The sequence below is a fragment of the Diabrotica virgifera genome, chromosome 5 (assembly GCF_917563875.1).
Source record: "Diabrotica virgifera virgifera chromosome 5, PGI_DIABVI_V3a".
NCBI classification, from domain to species: domain Eukaryota; kingdom Metazoa; phylum Arthropoda; class Insecta; order Coleoptera; family Chrysomelidae; genus Diabrotica; species Diabrotica virgifera.
Window position 1 is genome coordinate 208,952,976 of NC_065447.1, and position 21,537 is coordinate 208,974,512.

Below are 21,537 nucleotides of genomic sequence, written 5' to 3' on the forward strand. Positions count from 1 at the left end.
TTAATCCGATACTTTAATTAATTACAAAAGATTGTCGATCTCTTGTCCGACACATTTACAGCCTCGTTTCTTTAGTCCGACAACGTAAATATGTTGTAAATTTACTTTTTTTAACTTTTAAATAAAATATATTGATTAAAAAAGTAAATATCCGACAAAATAATTGAATGGTGGGCTGCAACAATGTTGTAAGCGACATGTTGGGCCAAAGTGAGGTTTTAATAGTGCGGCAGATTCGTGCAATATATTATAAGAATTGCACATTTAATGATACAAGCGTATAATTTGGTCCACATATACTGCACAAATAAAGGTTCAAATTTAGATATGAGGCCATCTCAGATTTTGCCTTTTACAAAAATGGCGGTCATTCAAAATGGGCGACTATACATATATGACTAATAGCACGATATCTTTTGAATGAAAAGTCCGATTTCAACCAAATTTGGTACGTAAGTTCGTTTTGTGATTTACAAGATCGATGCCATAAACTGGAAGAATCGTTTTACCAGAAGTTTTGTTTTTCCTGGTTTTTTATGTAAAACTATTTTATATTATGTAAATAATTTATTTTCAATTTTTTCACCTTGTATATATTAATTTTTCAAAATGGTAATACCACTATTGAAAAGAGCGTAAGAATATGTTTTAGGAAATATTTTGAACTTTGTAGTTATGTTAATTATAATTACCATTTAATAAATGCATAACGTATCTTCACATGTACCTATATGTGGCAGATTCGTGCAAATATTATAAGAATTATTGTACATTTAATGGTAGAGTCATATAATTTGGACAACATATACTACACATACAAAAGTTCAAATTTAGATATGAGGCCATCTCAGATTTTGCCTTTTACAAAAATGGCGAGCATTCAAAATGGCGGCTATACATATGTGACTAATAGCACGATAACTTTTGAACGAAAAGTCCGATTTTAGCCAAATTTGGTATCAAGTTTATTTTTTTGATGAATAAGATCGAGGTCTTGAACCGGAAGAATCGGTTTACCAGAAGTAGTGTTTTTATTGTTTTTTATGTAAAAATATGTTGTTGTTTGTTTCAATTCTTTCACCCTGTATATATTAATTTTTCAAAAAGGTAATACCGCCATTGAAAATAGTGTAAAAATATTTTTTAGGAAAGATTTTGAACTTTTTAGTTATGTTAATTACCATTTAATAAATGCATAACGTATCTTCACATGTACCTATGTGCGGTAGATTCATTTTGAATGCCTGTTATTTTTGTAAAAGACGAAATCTGAGATGGCCTCATATCTAAATTTGAATCTTTGTATGTGTAGTGTGTGTGGTCCAAATTATATGCTTTTACCATTAAATTTACAATAATTCTTATATTATTTGCACGAATGCGCCGCACATAGGTTCATAGGTACATGTTAAGATACGTTATGCATTTATTAATTGGTAATTAACACAACTAAAGAGTTCAAAATATTTCCTAGAAAATATTTTTACGCTCTTTTCAACGTCTGTATTAACTTTTTGAAAAATTAATATATACAGGGTGAAAGAATTGGTAAAAAAACAACATGTTTTTACATAAAAATCAGGAAAAACACAACTTCTGGTAAATCGATTCTTCCGGTTCAAGACCTTGGTCTAACACATCAAAATAAGAATCTATATAACAAATTTGGTTGAAATCGGACTTTTCGTTCAAAAGTTATCGTGCTATAAGTCACATATGTATAGTCGCCATTTTGCATGCCCGCCATTTTTGTAAAAGGTAAAATCTGAGATGGCCTTATATCTAAATTTGAACCTTGATGTGTGTAGTATATGTGGTCCAAATTATATGCTTCTACCATTAAATGCACAATAATTCTTATAATGTTTGCACGAATTTGCCACACATAGGTACTTGTGATGATACGTTATGCATTTATTAAATGATAATTAACATAACTAAAAAGTTCAAAATATTTTCTACAAAATATTTTTACGCTCTTTTCAGTTGCGGTATTACCTTTTTGAAAAATTAATATATACAGAGGGAAAAAATTGAAAAAAAAAAACATATTTTTACATAAACAACCAGTAAAAACACAACTTCTGGTAAACCGATTCTTCCGGTTCACCATATCCCTCTTGTAAATCAAAAAGAAAACCTATATACCAAATTTGGTTGAAATCGGACTTTTCGTTCAAAAGTTATGGTACTATTAAACACATAAGTATAGCCGCCATTTTGAACGCCCGCCATTTTTGTAAAAGACAAAATCTGAGATGGCCTCATATCTAAATTTGAACCTTTATATGTGTAGTATATGTGGTGCAAATTATATGCTTGTATCATTAAATGTGCAATTGTTTCACATATCGGCCGCACTATAATGCAATAATGTATATCCAAAGCAAGCATCTTTCAATCTGGCTAAAAACATGTTGCCTTCTCTGAGTTTTCCGTATCGCAATGTTGGTATCCGTATGTTCATAAATAGCTTGTCAATATGTTTTTATTATCTCCTGCATAATCTCAATTCTGTCGCTTACGACATTGTTGCAGCCCACCATTCAATTATCTACGCAAAATTATTAAAAACGAAATTTTTTATTTCTCCTTATTCTTCAATTTGGTCACAGCATAGTAAATATAATATTAGATTTTATGCTGTGATTTGGTACCATAGCGCACGCAACAAAACGAACCGAAGAAGTGCTTAGACAAGGAAAGAAAGAGGATAGGTAACTCATTAATAAACCTTCGCAAAGTGACTTATTCTTATATAGTAACATAATAATTGTTATTCAATTTATTAGTAATTATTTATGCATGACCTATTGCACATCTTTTAAACGGGCCGGAGTAGCTCCGACGGTAGGATGTCTGACTTCCACGCAGGTAGACCGGGGATCCAATCACAGGTGACTTTTTCTAAAGTGTTACCAAAGCCAGATGCAAAAAATCTTATTTTAAAAAATGAAGACATGGCTAAATATATAAAATATAGCTTCAATAATAACATTTTAATTCAATAATATCACTTGAAACTCGCAAACATTTTTGATCTTTTTTGCAATTAATGTTAACAATTCCCTGTAATTACCTCGATTGTCAGAGTCGTCACCCTCAAAATGACCACGAAACGCTAATTCTTGTTTAGCCAAAAAACATACGGTATCTATTATATGTGTGCTAAGGATATACCTATCTATTTTTTTTAACAAACTCATTATGTTTAGCAATATTTGCTTTAAAAGCTTGGTTAAGAGAACTTTCGATTCTTGTTTTGCCAAACTGAATCAAATTGGGTATACATCTTACATGTAGGTAACGGAGAACCTGGTCCACCCATTTTTCTGTAGAAACTAGAAGATACCTTCCAACAATACAGTCTATTTTTCTTGCAACCACATAACCAAGGATTTTCACTGTACCAAATAAATTTAAAATATCGAACTACTTTTTTTGATTCCTTTTTTAAATTGTTTAAAATAGGTCTTTCATTTTCAATAATCTCAGTTTTTTTCTTCAATCAGAATTACTTTTTAAGTAGTTGATCGATTACGCAGCGACACTCATCCATGGTTAACTGCACGCACACTTTTTATTTTATTTTTTTTTTGTAAGCATTTATTAGCAATCAGAATTACATATTCTATAAGCTAATTTGATAACAAGTACAATAACATATATCAATGTATTATTGTACACTAAAATGGCGTTATAAGGTACATCACCCAGCGGTTTCACCTCAGTTTCAGCGAAGATCTATGGGCCATACTCTTCGCAATCTTCTGTTGTTTAGTGGCTGCAGTAATGGTAATATTAATTGGTTGGGGTGGTCTTCCAATTTCTCGTGATGTCTGTTGGCTCTTTCTTGAATTACTGTGCTGACTAACGGGATGTTTAGGTCTGTATGAAGGGTTTGGTTGGAAATGTACCACGGGGCATTTGCGATGGTGCGTAGAACTTTTGATTGAGTTCTTTGGATAATTTTTGTGTTTGATTTGCTGGCACAACTCCATAGTTCTATACCGTACGTCCATATTCGCGGTGTGCAAGTACTTGGAAGGGGAACCGAGAAACGACCATGCGCGAGTCGCGGAGAAATATTGCAACTATCTTAAATAATTCATATTGTCAATTGAAATTGTCAAATTGACGTATATTTCATACCTTCTGTCAATGAAGCAGAAAAATTATATATTTCTCCACAATATTGATATGATATGCAATTATTATATAAAGGTAAATTTAATTAATTTTATTTTGCTTGCAGTACTGCATTTTAATAACTAATTTTATTTACTACATACAATTGTTGACGTTTTCATAACATAACCTGAATCTTATTTTTTCTTCTTATTATTTTTTTGGACTATGGCCTTGACAATTATCCAGTAACCTGGACTAATATAATTGGCCAATATAATTAAAAGTGCGAATTTTAGTATAGAGCGTAGAAATAGGGGTCGCTTTGCCGAACTTGCACGGTCCCAATAGGTTTGATGACTGTTTTATAAATCAGCAGTTTGTTCTCAATTGAGAGTCGGTACAACACTTTTTATAGGTACTGTAACCAAATTTAAATTTGGTAACAGGGCTACTGATATACACAGCGCGCTTATCGCCGTCGCTCCTTCAAAATTGTCAGACACTAGCCGGTCCCCAGCGACAGCGAGGATATAACCATTGTATCCACAAATGAGACTGGTAACAGAGTATAATAAAGTGCAACGAGTCACATAAACTCACCAATATTTTCGTGTGTCTCCGAGTAGTTGGCTATTTATTGACTTAGGTACTATTAACACATAATATAATAATAAGGGGTGGCCAAACTGTGGCTCGCGAGCCACATGCGGCTCTTTGAAGGATTATTTGTGGCTCTCAAGAAATGTACCTGAATTACTTTTAATTTTTGTGTTTCAAAATGTCTTAAATTACTAACAGCAAATATAAAAGACTACGTGTAACATCAGGACTTCGACAAGGAGACCCCTTATCACTGTTGCTATTCAATTTGGCCTTAGAATAAGTAATAAGTAAAATATCTCAACCGACAGGAGGATTTGCGAATCGAGGATCAAAACTATTGTTGGCCTTTGCTGATTATATTCGCGGTGTGCAAGTACTTGGAAGGGAAACGAGAAACGACAGTGCGCGAGTCGCGGAGAAATATTGCAACTATCTTAAATAATTCATATTGTCAATTGAAATTGTCAAATTGACGTATATTTCATATCTTCTGTCATTGAAGCAAAAAATTTTTATATTGCTCCACAATATTGATATGATTTGCAATTATTATATAAAGGCAAATTTAATTAATTGTATTTTGCTTGCAGTACTGCATTTTAATAACTAACTTTATTTACTACATACAATTGTTTACGTTTGCATATCATAACCTGCATCTTATTTTTTCTTCTTATTATTTTTTTGGACTATGGCCTTGACAATTATCCAGCAACCAGGACTAATATAATTGGCCAATATAATTAAAAGTGCGAATAAAAGTACAGAGCGTAGAAATAGAGGTCGCTTTGCCGAACTTGCACGGTCCCAATAGGTGCAGTCCCTCATTCTACAAGAGACGTAGGTACGTAGGCCTTCGAATAAATGAAGGGAAGACGAAATACATGCTAGTAACCAAAAATCCAAGACCAAGAGTTAGGCAGAATATAACTATTAATGACCACAACTTCGAAGTAGTAAAAAAGTTTAACTAGTTGGGGCGGTAATCACATATGACAGCCACATATAAAAAGATGTCTCAGCAAGGATGGCTGCGTGGTATAAAGCATTATACTCCCTAGCATCGTTATTAAGATCTAATCTGATAAAAAGACGATATAAATTAAGACTGTGCAGCCAATTTTTCGCATAATTGTTACATATGAAAGTGAAACATGGACTCTACATCAGCGGGAAATTAGTAAGCTGCTGGTATTTGAAAGCAAAGTTCTCAGAATGATATTTGACCCTCAAACAGATGAATTGACAGGAGAGTGGAGAAGGCGCCGCAAACCTGAATTGGTGACTGTGTATGGTACTGAAAACATCGTCAGACATAAAAGCTAAGATAAGATGGACATAGTGTTAAAGACTGGGTTTTTTGAGACACGATAGAAGATCAATAGGCCGTCCCAGAAAAAGATGGAAGGGTGATGAAGAATCGAAGTATCCTGAATTAGTAAAGGCTTCTTGTAGAATTATTTGCATATTTGAAACAACGACGTAAACCATTTTATTTGTAATTACATTTTTTGGTGTAAAAAACTGGTACACAGGTAATTGTTTAATTGCGGCTCGCGAAAAATTTCAAATTTTGACAAATGGCTCGAACTATCAAGGAGCTTGGCCACCCCTGAATAATAATATATTTCTATTGGTAAAAATATTGGTAAATGGAATTATTCATCGTCATAAAATATTCATTTGCAAGATTTTTAACTATTACCAATGGTAACAGTGGTTACATGGACGCTTCGCCAGTGATGTCTATAAACCCCAAGTCGACTCAGTCTTAATAAAATGAGTACCTTGGTTAAAACCAGGGGTAATAATAACGGTTGAAGCATAGCACTGGCCCTGTTACCTTTATTATATACCATAGGCCCTAGATATAGCAGACTACCCTGCTATAATCATAAAGCCGAGTTAGCTGTATAAAATGGGAGACTATTAATATTATTTTGTACAGTTATACATACATACCTACATTAGTGAAATTTGGAGGGAGGAAATAAACGGACGTAGGCTTCTCAAATAGTGATAACATGTTACGTAATAGTCACAGATAACATTACAGGGCCAATTTGACCGATAATTTTAAGTGGGACCTTATGGCAAATGATATCTCGTTTGGAAGATATTAAAAATACCTGTTGTAGCAAGAAGAATAAGTGTGCGCGTGGCTTTATCTAATAGGTGTAGACGTACGTTAACTGAATTAGTGACAGTTCGAGTTCTGCAGCTAACTTCGGAGAGAGAGGTTAAGAAGATGCTTTGTCATGCCTGGACTGTTTTTTTTTTTAAATATTACTTGTTACTTTTACAATAGTTGTTAGACACAAATCAACACGTCTCACAGAAATATATTAAACCTACAATAAACTGATAAAGACAGTTTTTGCATCCTTAGTGAAGCTATGTAGTCACAACTCTGAAAGAAATATCAACAATCTTGCCTATTTAAGGGAAACCATCGCGATGCAATGATTACACCTTTTGAGACGCAATCCAGCGACATCTCTCGCAATGCGAGGAAAACAACGAAAACAAACGAAGATAAACTACTGTTTATCTAGGGCTGCGAATATCTAGGGAAAGCAACGAAAAGCCCTACAATAAACTGTTTGCACGTTTATTTCCCAGGAAATCCTACAAGAATGGCGCCCAACGTGGGGACTTTTCAATACAAGAAGTGAAGCAATACCTTTTGTGCGAAGGAAAAGAATTAACAAAAAGGCTTTGTGAGGCTGTTATTTGCGAATATAAGTTCTTAAAGGTAACTTACAGTGACCAGATTCAAGCGTGTTTATACTCTTTGCTGTTGAATATCCTTTTAAACTGCATTGTTGTGCTAAAATACCAACGCTTTGGTTTAATTGTGCTGTATGCCTGTATGAATGTCAGTTTGGACTATCCTATGATTTGGATATCGTCTAATGAGCAACTATAACCTCAGAAGTGGTTCTGAGTTCACAGAAATTTCAGAACTTAGCTCAGAATCCAAAAACTGCTTACTTGATCGTGAATCATCTGTTACCATGCAACAAGACGAGTCTGCTGTTCCTTCTGCTCCTATAATGATGACCAATGAACAATTTCAAAGTTTAATTGCTAGTATGACAAAAGTAGATGTCCAAAATCAGGCCCAAAGCGTTACTAAAAGTGGAAACTTTTCAAGTTGTTCTTCCAGATTTTCTGGCAATAAAAATGAAGATGTAGAAGCATTTATTAGTGCCATAACCATTTTTAAAGACTGTGTTAACATTACAGATGAAAATGCAATAAAAGGTTTGCCGATGTTATTAGATCATCATGCTGCAACTTGGTGGCAAGGTATCCAATCCACAATCCTTAGTTGGAATGATGTCTTAAAGGCGTTAAGCCACTCTTATGTTTTGAACATGCCATCATATAAAATTTTCAAAGAACTGTTTTCCCGTGATCAATGTGAGAGAAAACCGACAAATATTTTTGTTAATTCTTGTCGTGCACTCATTGCTAGGTTGCCAAAAACCATCTGAGCTACACATAACTCATCAAGTTGACATGGTATATGCTTTACTTAATCGTAGAATTAGAAATAGACTTCCGAGAGATTAAATTAAATCTTTTGCTGATCAAATTAAATCTTGCAAAATATCAGTTTTGTAATAATTTTGGACATGTGCAAGAAAATTGTCGTAAATTTGCTGCAACTCAACAAAGAAGTCAATCCAGCACTTCTGAAGTTTCAAATGGATCTAGAGTTACATGCTATGGATGCGGAGCACCTGGTTATATGGGTCGCGGACGTTTCCCCAACTGTCATCAATACGACTAACTTCACGCGTAACTTTGATACGAGAATTATAAAAAAAAATATGCATTGAAATCCAGATCCCGTAATTCGTTAAGCGTGATAAAGTGAGTACAAAGACATACATATTTCTTTTTTTGTAATTACAGCTTCAATTTACCGTACACTTCTCGTAGAGTCTGCCGATAAGGTAGAGTCGTGTTGGGGAAAAGTCCGCACCTCTGGTTATATAAGGTCCCAATGTCCTACTTGTCGCAGCTCGAGCAATCAGCCCACCTCTCCAAATTCAGCTACCACCACTCACACTTCAAGTCTAGATGTGCTTAGTGCTTACACAGATGTATGTGCAGTATCTCTCATGTCTAGACCATTGATCGAAGTTTGTATTGTTGGAAGACATGGGTTAGTATATATCGATTCTGGCGCTAGAAATACAATTGCAGCTAATCTTTTATTTAAACATTTTTGTTCAATAAATTTACCCTACGAACAAACCAAACTAAAGATGACTTTAGCAGACGGACATGTACAGGCTAGAATTTATAATGCTATTGTAGATCTACAAGGAAGGAAAATTCCCACTACTTTCCTTGCAATACCTGAGCATGAAAACAATAAAACACTCTTTGGCATAGATTTTATTTCAGAAGCTCAAATGGTGTTAAATATACCTAAATGGCAGTGGTTCTTTGAGGATGATCCCTTACAAACTTTTGATTTTTTTTAAGGAGCAGATACAATATACCTCTTCTGCAATTTCTCAGACAGAACTACAACTAGAGCCTACTGATGGTAAAAATTTAAATCCCAATGAAACACTTCAATTGGAGCAGTTAATTCAAACACATCTATCGTTTTTGAAAAGAGTAAAGCACAAACCCCATATGCTGAACATAGTATCCAGTTGACAGATGATAATCCGATTTTCCAACCTCCTTATCGTCTTGCACCTGCTCAGAAGGAAATTCTGCGTTCTTTACTAGACGAACTTCTAGAAGATGGAATCATCGAAGAATGTGAGTCACCTTATGCATTCCCAGTGGTTTTAGTTCCAAAACCTGGTGAAAAAATGATACTTTTTGTTGATTATAGGCGTTTGAACAATATTACTGTACCCAATCAATACCCATTACCTAGAATTGATGATTTACTTCATTCTACTGCCAAGACCGTTTTCATTACCACGTTAGACTTAAGAAGTGGATATCACCAGATACCAGTGAAGAAGGAAGACAGAGATAAAACATCATTTATCACTCCTTTTGTTACATACAGGTATAACGCTATGCCCTTTGGATTAAGACAGCACCAGCTACATTTCAGCGTCTTAGGGAACGTTTCAAATCAGGCTTACCACATATCTCTATGCTTGCTTATTTGGATGACCTCATAATAATGTCTCCTACTTTTGAAAGGCATCTCAAAGATTTGGATGAGGTTCTTAGAAGACTAAAAATTTTTAAACTTCACGTTAATCGTGCCAAATGTGTTTTCAGCACCGATAAGGTAAAATATCTTGGACATATTGTTAATCAGGATGGTTTCACCCCGTGCCCAGACAAGATAGCTGCTATGAAGGACATGCGCGTTCCAAAAAATGTAAAACAGGCTTTCTACAGACCTGCTCTTGGCTCCGAAGATTTGTGCCAAATTTTGCAGAAATTTCCAGACCTTTAAGCGAATTTACTCGCAAGAGATCTACTTGCAAGAGATCTACTTGCAAGAGATATGCCTTAGGAGCAGCTTTACTCCAGGGGGAGGGTCCTGAAGAAAGACCAATAGAATATGCAAGTTGTTTGTTTACTGATGCACAGAAGAATTATCATACCACAGAACGTGAGGCTTTAGCAGTGGTATGGGCCTTTTCGAAATTTCGTGGATACATAGAGTTATCCCCTGTCATTGTTAAGAGTGATCACCAGCCTTTACGCTGGCTTATGTCATTGTCATTACAAGCATATGATTTAAAAATTGAATACCTATGTACCAGTAAAACAAAATTCCTTAGCAGATAGTTTATCTCGGCCTATTTGTCATGACATTGACAAGGAGGATTCATGTAATATTTGTTTTGTAACTGTTAACTTGCCTATACCCGAAGCTAGAGAAATTCGAGAAAAACAGTTATCTGACACAGATGTGGCCTCTATCATCAAGTCTTTTGAGACTCCTGAGAGTGGTGATGTTGAAATAAAAAGATGGAGTGAGAGAGGATATGTTATGATGAATGGTATCCAATATCGTTATTCGCCTGACCATGATGGAGAGGAAGCTCAGCAAGTTGTGCCATCATGTTCCATCAAAGAAGTATTACAAGTAAATCACGATTTACCTCTCGCCGGCCATTACGGTGTAGAGCGCGCCTTACAGAAACTTAAACCATGCTAATTTTGGATAGGTATGCGCAAAGATGTAACTGATTATGTGTCAAAATGTATCGAGTGCCAAAGATACAAAGCAACTAATCTGAAACCTGCTGGATTACGTCAAACCCCAATTCAAAGTCAACGCTTTGAAACTATTGCTCTTGACTTTTTTGGTCCATTACCAGAGACACCAATTGGAGAAAGATGGATTTTTATTGTTGAAGACACCTCCACTAGATGGACGGAAATGTTTCCCCTTAAGGAGGTGACTGCTGAATCCTGCGCCAGATGCCTCATTGATGAGATTGTATTACGATTTGGAACTCCCAGGAAAGTTATCAGCGATAATGGAGTACAGTTCGTCAGTGATGTCATGCAACATGTAGCTGAAGCTTTAGGATTTAGTCAGAGTCTAATTCCTGTTTATCACCCTGCTGCAAATCCTGTTGAACGCAAGAACCGTGACCAGAAAACTCAATTGGCTATATTGACTTCAACTGACCATACTAGCTGGAAAGAAAAGCTACCCTGTGTTCGTTTTGCTATGAATACTACTGTTTGTCAGTCTACTGGATTTAGTATTGGTGAAGACCCATGTATTAAGTAAAGCTAAAGCTGGTATAACTTCTAAGTTTGCACCTCGCAGAGATGGACCTTACGAGATGTCCTAGCGGCAACTGCTAGGGCATCTAAGCAGTTGCCGCTAGGGCATCTATGCCATTTTGTTCGTTGCAATCCGTGACTGCACGCGGGGGTTTGTTTTGGTTGGATCAGAGAGAGCAGCATATGTGCCTCCTGATGAGAGACTAATAAGTTTCGAAACCGGTAGAGGTGTACTAGACTTGTTATTTTTACTTTTGCCGCACTCTCTGATTGGACTAGACTATGGTGCGGCTGCATTTTCGTTTTGCAACGAAGTTGAAAACGGTTATTCATTTTTGATTTCCATTTAAACTTTGTGAAAGTAAAAAACAGTACACTCCATTTTTCAATATACTGTATGCAGGTTTCATAAAAGTCAGTAACTTCAGTTCTGAAGTTGGATTGATTTTACATTAAATGATAAGAACCGTTCCTCTTTTCTTCTGGTCCAAGCTGTGGATAGCCGCCTGCAGAATGAGCGAGTTCAACTGTCGAAGAGAAGGAAAGACGGTCCGAGGAGAGGTTCTACAAAAGGTATCATCAACCCAACGTAAATACGAGGCATTTAGGCGCCCCAGGAGACTTTTTCAGGACCCCGGTGTAACGATATGCCTTCAGCCTGGCGTTATGCAGATCAGTAGCAGAGAACCGCACGCACTTCGATACCAGCTCAACCACACTCATTTCCACTTCTACTCCGAGGCATCCAAGTAGAGCAGCCGAGTGTATTTGAGAAGAGAATCGAAGAAGAACAATGAACAATCAGTCTTGCGGCGATCAAGCTCTACGCTCCCTGGCTAACCAGTGTAGTGAACAGGTAGGCCAATGTGGGTGGTGCAACTCTGTAGTGAAGAGATGCGCCGCACGTAATTGAACAGGTTACCGCCGTCCTCCGATTCGGAGTTGTATGAGTGTCTGTATAGTTATTGATATTTTGACTGTGGGAGTTTTGTGCTTACATTGGAGTGAAGTTAAGGAGGTGCGAGTCTGTGCGTAATTGCTTCTTGTATTACATTAATTACATTTTCTTTTGATAGTAATAAATATAATTTTATTTTTCTTTTGCAGGCGTCCGCCAAGTGAGCTTTCTCCGGAACGGGGCGAAGATAAAATGATATTTTATTTTATTATTTTAAGTTTAAAAATAAATATCCTCAATACATTTATTTCATTTTAACCTTTTTTTAGTCTGTTGTTCTGAAGTAACTACCCGTCACAATGGTACAATCGTTAAAAAATGGGACAATCCCGTTTTAACGAGACGTGTGGTCACCCTACTGTGTAGCCATCAAAAGTAAGTGTTCAGAAAATATTATGTATTACCTCATCAACTGTTTATCTTGAACTGCACCGCTAGAACATCTGCCACTAAGTATTTTTAACGGTGGCAAATCTGTAACGAATAATCCGCTGTGTTCGCTAAAATGTGTGTTAGCTGTAGAAAACTCGTCCGCCGGCAACGCTAGAACTGAGCTATTTGATTTACTTGAGGTGATTCCTGCAGATCGGCTATTAAAGGTTGTCATTACGGGATCAACAATATTCTAAAACAAAATAAATATCGATAATAAAATATCTGAAAATGTGTAGTTAATCCAGTGTTAGCAACCAGACTATAATTATAGTATACATACTATAATTATACTTCTTTCTAACTTACACTCCTTATGTAGGTACTATTATGTCTTTACAATAATTTTTAAATCTACTATTGTTTTTATAAACTACACTCTACACTGACCAGCAAAAATAACCAGACAATAATGTACACTTCTCCAAGAAATTAACACAAATTTCCTAAATCTGTAGTTCAACTTGAGTAATTTTTTTAATATGTCAGCCTTATTCTTAAGAATGTTGCTGTAATAATGTTGCTAGACAGGTAAATTGTCATTGTATACCTGGTGTACCAATCAAACATCAAACTGTGTTTTTTTCTCAAACAACAACAACAAACACAGTTTGTTCGCAACAAACTGTGGAATAATTTAGCATTTATAAAATACTGAAATTAAAATCCAGTTATAGCCTCAGATTCAACATTTTGTTTTTTGATTCATTCGCTATATTAGATAATAAAAAATTAGCTACTTTAACAACTAGCCACGTCTTTCATAAACATATCCTCATTTTCTGCTTAGTTTAATAAACAAGCCCAAAGTAGGCTATTAGAAATTAACAATTTGATAAATGTCAAATTGTTAACAGTCACAATGTTTCTGGTTTGTTGTGAACATTAGTCAGTTTATTATTTAAAGTTTCGGTTAAGTCCGTAATTTTTTTTGTTGTTTGGTGGAAATCGAACGCGCTACAAGGAATTTGACCCGAGACTAGTGTGTTCAAGCAGTGACCTTACACAGCTAAGGACTTAGCTACCATGCTATCGATCTGGGGTTGGAAGTTTCACATACATCAATTTCCCGTATTGTTCAATGCGTTAGAGAAATGAACGACTACAGCAGACGTCCCGGACAAGGTAGACCTCGAGTTACTACGGTAGTTCAAGACCATTTTATTAGATTTTGCGCTTTAAGTGAACGATTTACCACGTCAAGGAATCCTTTAACGGAACTTAGTGCGGTTCATAATATACATCCCAGCATTGATACCGTCAGGAGACGTAGCACATGCCTTGCGTATTCGATGATCAGCTACACGTAAACTGGAATACTGACAACTGGGAAAACGTTCTGTTTACAGATGAATCCAGATTTTGCCTCTATAGTTCCGATCGACTTTTAAAAGTAATCAGAGACCAAACGAGCGTTATGCTAAGTGTACCATACAGAACGACTTTATTTAACACATTGCGCGCCAATAAGCGGGATACTACTCTCAGGGGCTATTGATATCCACGGCCATGAAAGTTAGTCATACGTGTATATCCAAAATGAGCGACGTGGACCCTGGCAAAATATCTGTGTCTCTCATATGAGCAACGTGGCACGCAATGTGTTAATAGAGGGTCTATAATGGTTTGGAGAGCAATTTCTTTAGCAGCACGGCAAATCTTGTTCAGTTACGTGGCAGTTCTTTAAACAGTGAAAGGTACATAACCTATATTTGACAATTTAATAAATTAAAAATTTGATATTTATCAAATTGTTTATTCCTCATAGCTTACTTTAGGTTTGTTTATTAAACTAAGCAGAAAATGAGGATTAATTGATGAAAAACCTAGCTAGTTGTTAAAGTACCTAACTTTTTATTATCCAACATAAGCGAATGAATAAAAAAACAAAGTGTTAAGAGAACCTGAGGCGATAGTTGAGTTTTAATTTCAGTATTTTATAAATGCTGGGCTACAAAATTCCACAGGCTGTTGCAAATTTTGAGAAAAAACACAGTTTGATTAGTATCGCACAAATCGGACTACAGATTTAGGAAATTGGCGTTAATTTCTTGGAGAACTGTACATTAGTGTCCGGTTATTTTTGCGGGTCAATTTATATATATTTTTACCAAATAAATTCAATTTCATTTGTATACACTTCACTTTAATTTTTTTTTAATTTCAGAAAAAATTGCGTTTAAAATAAAATTTGCGTTTAAAATAAAATTTTCTAATTTTTTTTCCGCCATATTGGGTTTGACCATATTTATTATTAAAAAAAAAAAAGAATGTCTGATTTGTAAACAGCGATTTTTAATTTCTTTCCGCCATATTGAATCAGCCATTTTGTTTTTCAAAAATCCTTCAATACGAGAGTAATTCCGAAGTGAATTAACAATATTATGCGCTTTTAAAGGTCCATGACCACGTTTTCGGCATTTGAAACCACAGTGCGCCCCAATGAAAATAATGACCTTTTTTATAATATTATATAGACAGCTGAAATAAAAAAAGAATGTGTGTACTTTGTACGCACGTAAGAAGTTATAATTCTATTATAATATAATCCAACTTCATATTATGATTTCAACGAAATCAATATACCTATCTACTTTAAACAGTTTTTTTGTATTGTATTTAAATATTGAACTAATTTTAGAAAGTACAAAAAGAATACCAAAAATAAAAAAAAAGAATGTGTGTGTACTTTGTACGCACATAACAAGTTATACTTCTATTATATGATTTATATGACAGCTGAAATAAAAAAAGAATGTGTGTGTACTTTGTACGCACGTAAGAAGTAATACTTCTATTATAATATAATCTAACTTCATATTATGATTTCAACGAAATCAATATACCTAGGTATCTACTTTAAACAGTTTTTTTGTATTGTATTTAAATATTGAACTAATTTTAGAAAGAACAAAATGATTACCAAAAATTAAAAATAAAAGAATGTGTGTGTACTTTGTACGCACATAACAAGTTATACTTCTATTGTATATGTTTTCAACGCAATAAATATACTTTCAACAGGTTATTTGTATTTTATTTAAAGAATTCACTGATTTTTACTTACTACTTTCCAAAAATTTTTATTAAAACAATACCAAAAATAAAAAAAAATAGAAAACACACGGGATACGAACCGGGGACCTCTCGATCTCTGATCACACGCTCTACCATTGAGCAATATTCCCTTTGCTTTGACAGGTTACAAGATTTCTCATACATACTGACAAATTTAATAGACCAAGTGAAGTATACAAAAATACTTTAAATATACTTACTATTATTATAAAATATCTTATTCCCGGGAAAGACAGATCCAAAGACACAACAATTATAATAAATACATTTACTAAAAACGCTAACAATATATTCTTTTCACGCACACCTTATTTGAGCTACATAAAGATGTAACGTCTAATACCATACTGTCGGTGTGCGCTTGCGCCAGGCAATGTAAAAATTCACCTTCGTGCCTAAAGAAGTATAACTTCAAAAAATAAAAAAGGATATGACTTCGTCCGGATTTTAATAAGGGACCTCTCGATCCCTAGGCGAATGCTCTACCGATCAGCTACCACGGTTTTTGTATTCAGTCGATCATTTCTCGGACATAATTACAATCACGGTGACAGATACATTAATTGAAAATAAACACTTTTAATAATACTTATTAGGAGGAAGACAAATCCACAGACATAAAAATTATAATAAATATATTTACTAAAAACACTAATAATATATTCTTTTCACGCACACCTTATTTGCCCTACATAACTTAAAAGATGTAGCGACTAATACCATACTGTCGGTGTGCGCATGCGGCCAGGGATGTAAAAATTCACCCTCATACCTAAAGAAGTATAACTTCAAAAAATTAAGAACTTATCAGGTACTTTATACATAAGTAAGTAAAAATCTGGTTTGTTACTTACCAGGGAAAAGAAATCATCGGATTGATTGGAAGTTGATTTTTGTGTCTCCTGAGTGTGTGTCGTTTGTGTCTGCTCATCTGCAGGAATTACATCTAAAATATAATAATTATATTTAGTTATTTACCATACAGAGTGTTTAACTTAGGCCATATAAGAGGTTAATCTCGGTAAATACTCAGTTTTGAAATCTAAAAATTAACAGTTTCTCATATATGTAGTTCATCTGCAGGTATAAAGCATGTACAGCCTGTTATATCTTCTAGTGAAATCAAAAGCCATTGTCAACGTTTAGAACAAAGATTATATATTACTTTATATGGGATTAAACCACTATCATGTCTCAGACATGTTCAATTTGAGACAGATCCGGCAATCGTGGTGGCCAAGGTAAGTGTTTGATGTGTCGGTTATCCTGTCTGTCAAATTGTGACTCACGTTTTTTAACATGTCGACTCACTCTTGCCCGACCATCGTGTATCTAAAGACAGAAGTAAGATTCGTCACAAAAGACCACCTGATTCCATTATTAATCCCATAGAACTCTTCCCCTACACCAGAGCAAATGGTTACGTCGATTTTCAGCTGCGAGGGGTAGCGCCTAATGTCAAAATAACAAAAAAGAACAAACTGTATTATTAGGCGATGTACCTTACGCATACCAACCATCAACCATCCTTCTATGTTCTTCAAACCACCGATATACGATGGTGTGCCGAGACACACTGAATCTGTATATAGTCCAGAAAGCCACTGCGCATCGGCTACGAAAAATATTCCGATTCGGATTTTTTGCACAATCTTACTCAAAAAGGACCCCTTTTAACAAATTTGCATGTTGCCAGGACCAAAAGTGGGTCAAAAATTTTTTAAAAGTTTTTTGAAGTTATACTTTTTTAGGCGCGATTGAGATTGAGGGTGAATTTATATTGATATGCGCGCATGCGCACACCGACAGTATGGTATTAGTCGTTATACGGGCTCTGATTGGGTGTTGAAATGATCTGTCAATAATAAATAATTGTTCAATATGAAGATAAACAAATGTATAATATATTAGTTTTATTGTTGTGAGGACAGAAACAAAAAAGTTTATAATTGTAGTGACTTTCAAATAGTTTTTAAAGCAACAGGTACGTAATAATTGTAAATGTATCATAGGTACCTACCTATTTGAACCTACCAGAATACATAGTATGTAATACTTTGCCTAACCTTGCATTAGGAGCTGCCTCAAATTTTATTTTTCTAATCTTTAGGGAGGGTCAATATTAGTATAAATTTAAAATATCGACTGAATTCCACCGTTGCGTTAGCCGCCATCTTGATTTTAAACGAGATCGGTTTTTGCTCAATATCTCCGCCATTTTCAATTTTTTGACAAAAAGTGTAGAAACTGAAATTGTTAAAAATACGATTTTCTATAATTTCATTTATTATAATTTTTTTCGTGCGGTCGATATTTTCCGAGTTATGAGGGGAAAATAGTGACAGTTAGAGCATAATTATTGAATTATCTCGTTTATTATTAGTTTTACAACAAATATGTACAAAAATAAAGAGAATTAAATTCTACACAATTTTGATCTCCTTCATTTTTTTGCTAAAATGAATATTTAAGGTAGTACGTATGCGGTAATGGCGCGAGCGTAAGACCGGATTGATTTTATAGCAATTGTTTTTGTTCAATATCTACGCCATTTTCAACTAAAATTGTTCAAAATATAATTTCCTACAATTTCTTTTTAACATTTTTTTTCATGCGGTTGATATTTTCCGAGTTACATGGGAAAATAGTAAAAAGTGGTGGGGGGAGCATAATTATTGAATTGAATTTTGTATCCGAGCTGCTCCAAATTTTATAATTATATCCTTTAGGAGAGATCAATAGTAGTGTAAATTTAAAATCTCGACTGAATTCCGTGGTTGCATTAGCTGCCATATTGATTTTAAATGAGAACTGTTGTTGCTTAATATCTCCGCCATTTTCAACTTTTCGACATAAATGGTGGGAAAGAAAATTGTTGGAAATGCAATTTCCTACAATTTCTTTGGCACAATTTTTTTATACGATCAATATTCTCCGAGTTAAGGGGGAAAATAATGGAAGCGGAGGGGAAGCATAATTATTGAATTGTCTCATTTATTATTAACTTTACGACATAATTGTACATAAACAAAAATAAAGAGAATTATATTTTATACAATTTTTGAAACTTCCAATGAAACAGCAACCAAAATAAGTATATAAAAGACATAAAAAGACATTATATACATTAAGAACTTAATTGTATTAACTAGCGGGTTTTATTGGTTGAATTTTTCTGTCGACATTTTAAGTTTTATGTCAGCTAATATATCGTGATGTTCCAACAATTTTTTTTTAAATTTTGGACCCTGTTGGGGGGAATTTTCCCATTTCCCCCCCTTGTAGACCCGCCACTGGTTCTCTCGAAAAATTGTAGTAAATCGTAATTGCAACAATTTCAGTTCTTACACTTTTTGTCGAAAAGTTGAAAATGGCGCAGATATTGAACAAAAACAATTGCCACAAAATCAATCAGGTCTTACGCTCGCACTTTTATCACATACGTACTACCTTAAATATTGATTTTATCAAAAAAATGAATGGTATCAAAATTGTACAAAATTTAATGCTCTTCATTTTTGTATAGGTAAATATTTGTTGTAAAACTAATAATAAACGAGATAATTCAATAATTCAATAATTATGCTACAACTGTTACTATTTTCCCCTCATAACTCGGAAAATATTGACCGCACGAAAAAAATTATAATAAATGAAATTATAGAAAATCGTATTTTCAACAATTTCAGTTTATACACTTTTTGTCAAAAAATTGAAAATTGCGAAGATATTGAGCAAAAACGGTTCTCGTTTAAAATCAAGATGGCGGCTAACGCAACGGTGGAATTCAGTCGAGATTTTAAATTTAAACTAATATTGACCCTCCCTAAAGATTAGAAAAATAAAATTTGGGGCAGCTCCTAATGCAAGGTCAAATGATATCCCGACTGGGCTAATAATCATATAATAGAAGTATAACTTCTTACGTGCGTACAAAGTACACACACATTCTTTTTTTTGTTTTTCTCCTAAAATTATTATTTTTTGCATGGAACAAAGTTTTTTAGGTTTTTTGGATCATTCCAAACAGAAAAGGTCTTTAGTGACATTTCTCTCAAGTTGATAATTTTTGAAATATAAGCGATTAAAAATTGAAACATTGCGAAATTGGCCATTTTTAACCCTCAAAAACTATGTGAAAAACTGAAAATTTATAAGTTGCCAAGGTAGGTAGATATTCTTTAAACATCGATTGATGAAATCCCGAAGAGTTTTTTGCAATACAATATTCAAAACTCCTTTTTTTTTAATTGCTAATCAAGCGTGCGCGACACTATTTTCCACCGACATGACAGTATGGTGCAAATGAAAGGAATACATTCGTTATTTCGTAAATCGGCGAAAGAAACCGGATAAGAAAAAATTACGAAACAGTTCAATTTTTATTTTTAAGTTATGATATTGTGGCATATATGGTATACTAGTGACGTCATCCATTTGGGCGTGATGACGTAATCGATGATTTTTTTTAAATGAGAATAGGGATCGTGTGCTAGCTCATTTGAGAAAGGTTCTTCAATTCTCTATTCAGTAATATAAACATTTATATAATTATTTGTACAGGGTGTCCTACTTTTTTTTTGTCAAATAATTTAATTTAATAAAAAAAATTTGGACACCCTGTATAAATCAATATGTAAATGTTTACATTACTGAATTTAGAATTGAAGAACCTTTCAAATGAGCTACCACACGACCCCTATTCTCATTTAAAAAAATCATCGATTACGTCATCACGCCCAGACAGATGACGTCACTAGTATACCATAAATGCCACAATATCATAACTTAAAAATAAAAATCTACCTGTTTCGGAATTTTTCCTTAAAGTCGCCGGTTTACGAAATAACGAATTTATTCGTTTCATTTGCACCATACTGTATACACATGCAACGGTGGAAAATAGTGTCGCGCACACGTGATTAGAAATTAAAAAACAAAGGAGTTTTGAATACTGTATTGCAAAAAACTCTTCGGGATTTCATCAGTCGATGTTTAAAGAAACCTCGGCAACATTCAAATTTCAAGTTTTTCACATAGTTTTAGAAGGTTAAAAATGGCCGATTTCGCAATTTTTCAATTTTTAATCGCTTATATGTCAAAAACTATCAACTTTAGAGAAAAGTCACTAAAGACCTTTTCTGTTTGGAATGATCCAAAAAACCTAAAAAAACTTTGTTCCATGCAAAAACAATAATTTTAGGAAAAAAAACAAAAAAAAAAGTTAAAAATTTTTGACCCACTTTTGGTCCTGGCAAACCACCGATACCTGTCATTTGACATATTCTACGTGTTCCACTCATTAAAATGCCAATTTGGTGATAAATAGCAATCTGATTTTTGCATTAGAGTTTAATCAAAGGGTAACAAATCAATTGGAAGTTCTGTCGGACAAAATACATGTGACGTTTTCGTGGTATGACCGTTCCAAATTTTTAACCTGTTCCACAATTAAAACTTCCCCTGTTCCAGTGTTCGCATATATCAAAATTTGTCCGACTAGACACCCTTAAGCTATTAACAAATTTTCAGCTTGCTATTAATCAACTTTTTTTCATACGCGGTATCCAGACCTATAAGTGTCTACCTTT

The 21,537-nt window shown here is 34.3% G+C and overlaps 1 protein-coding gene across 1 annotated transcript in view; it reads right to left on the reverse strand.

The window, feature by feature from the left end:
• LOC114336804 (centromere protein F-like) overlaps positions 1-21,537 on the reverse strand; it is a 49,178-nt gene that overhangs the window by 18,631 nt on the left and 9,010 nt on the right. The window contains exons 3-4 of the mRNA XM_050652161.1: positions 16,801-16,892; positions 12,841-13,061 (exon numbers count right to left, since the gene is read on the reverse strand). Of these exons, the coding sequence (XP_050508118.1) occupies positions 12,841-13,061; positions 16,801-16,892 (313 nt within the window). The remainder of the gene's footprint in view (positions 1-12,840; positions 13,062-16,800; positions 16,893-21,537) is intronic.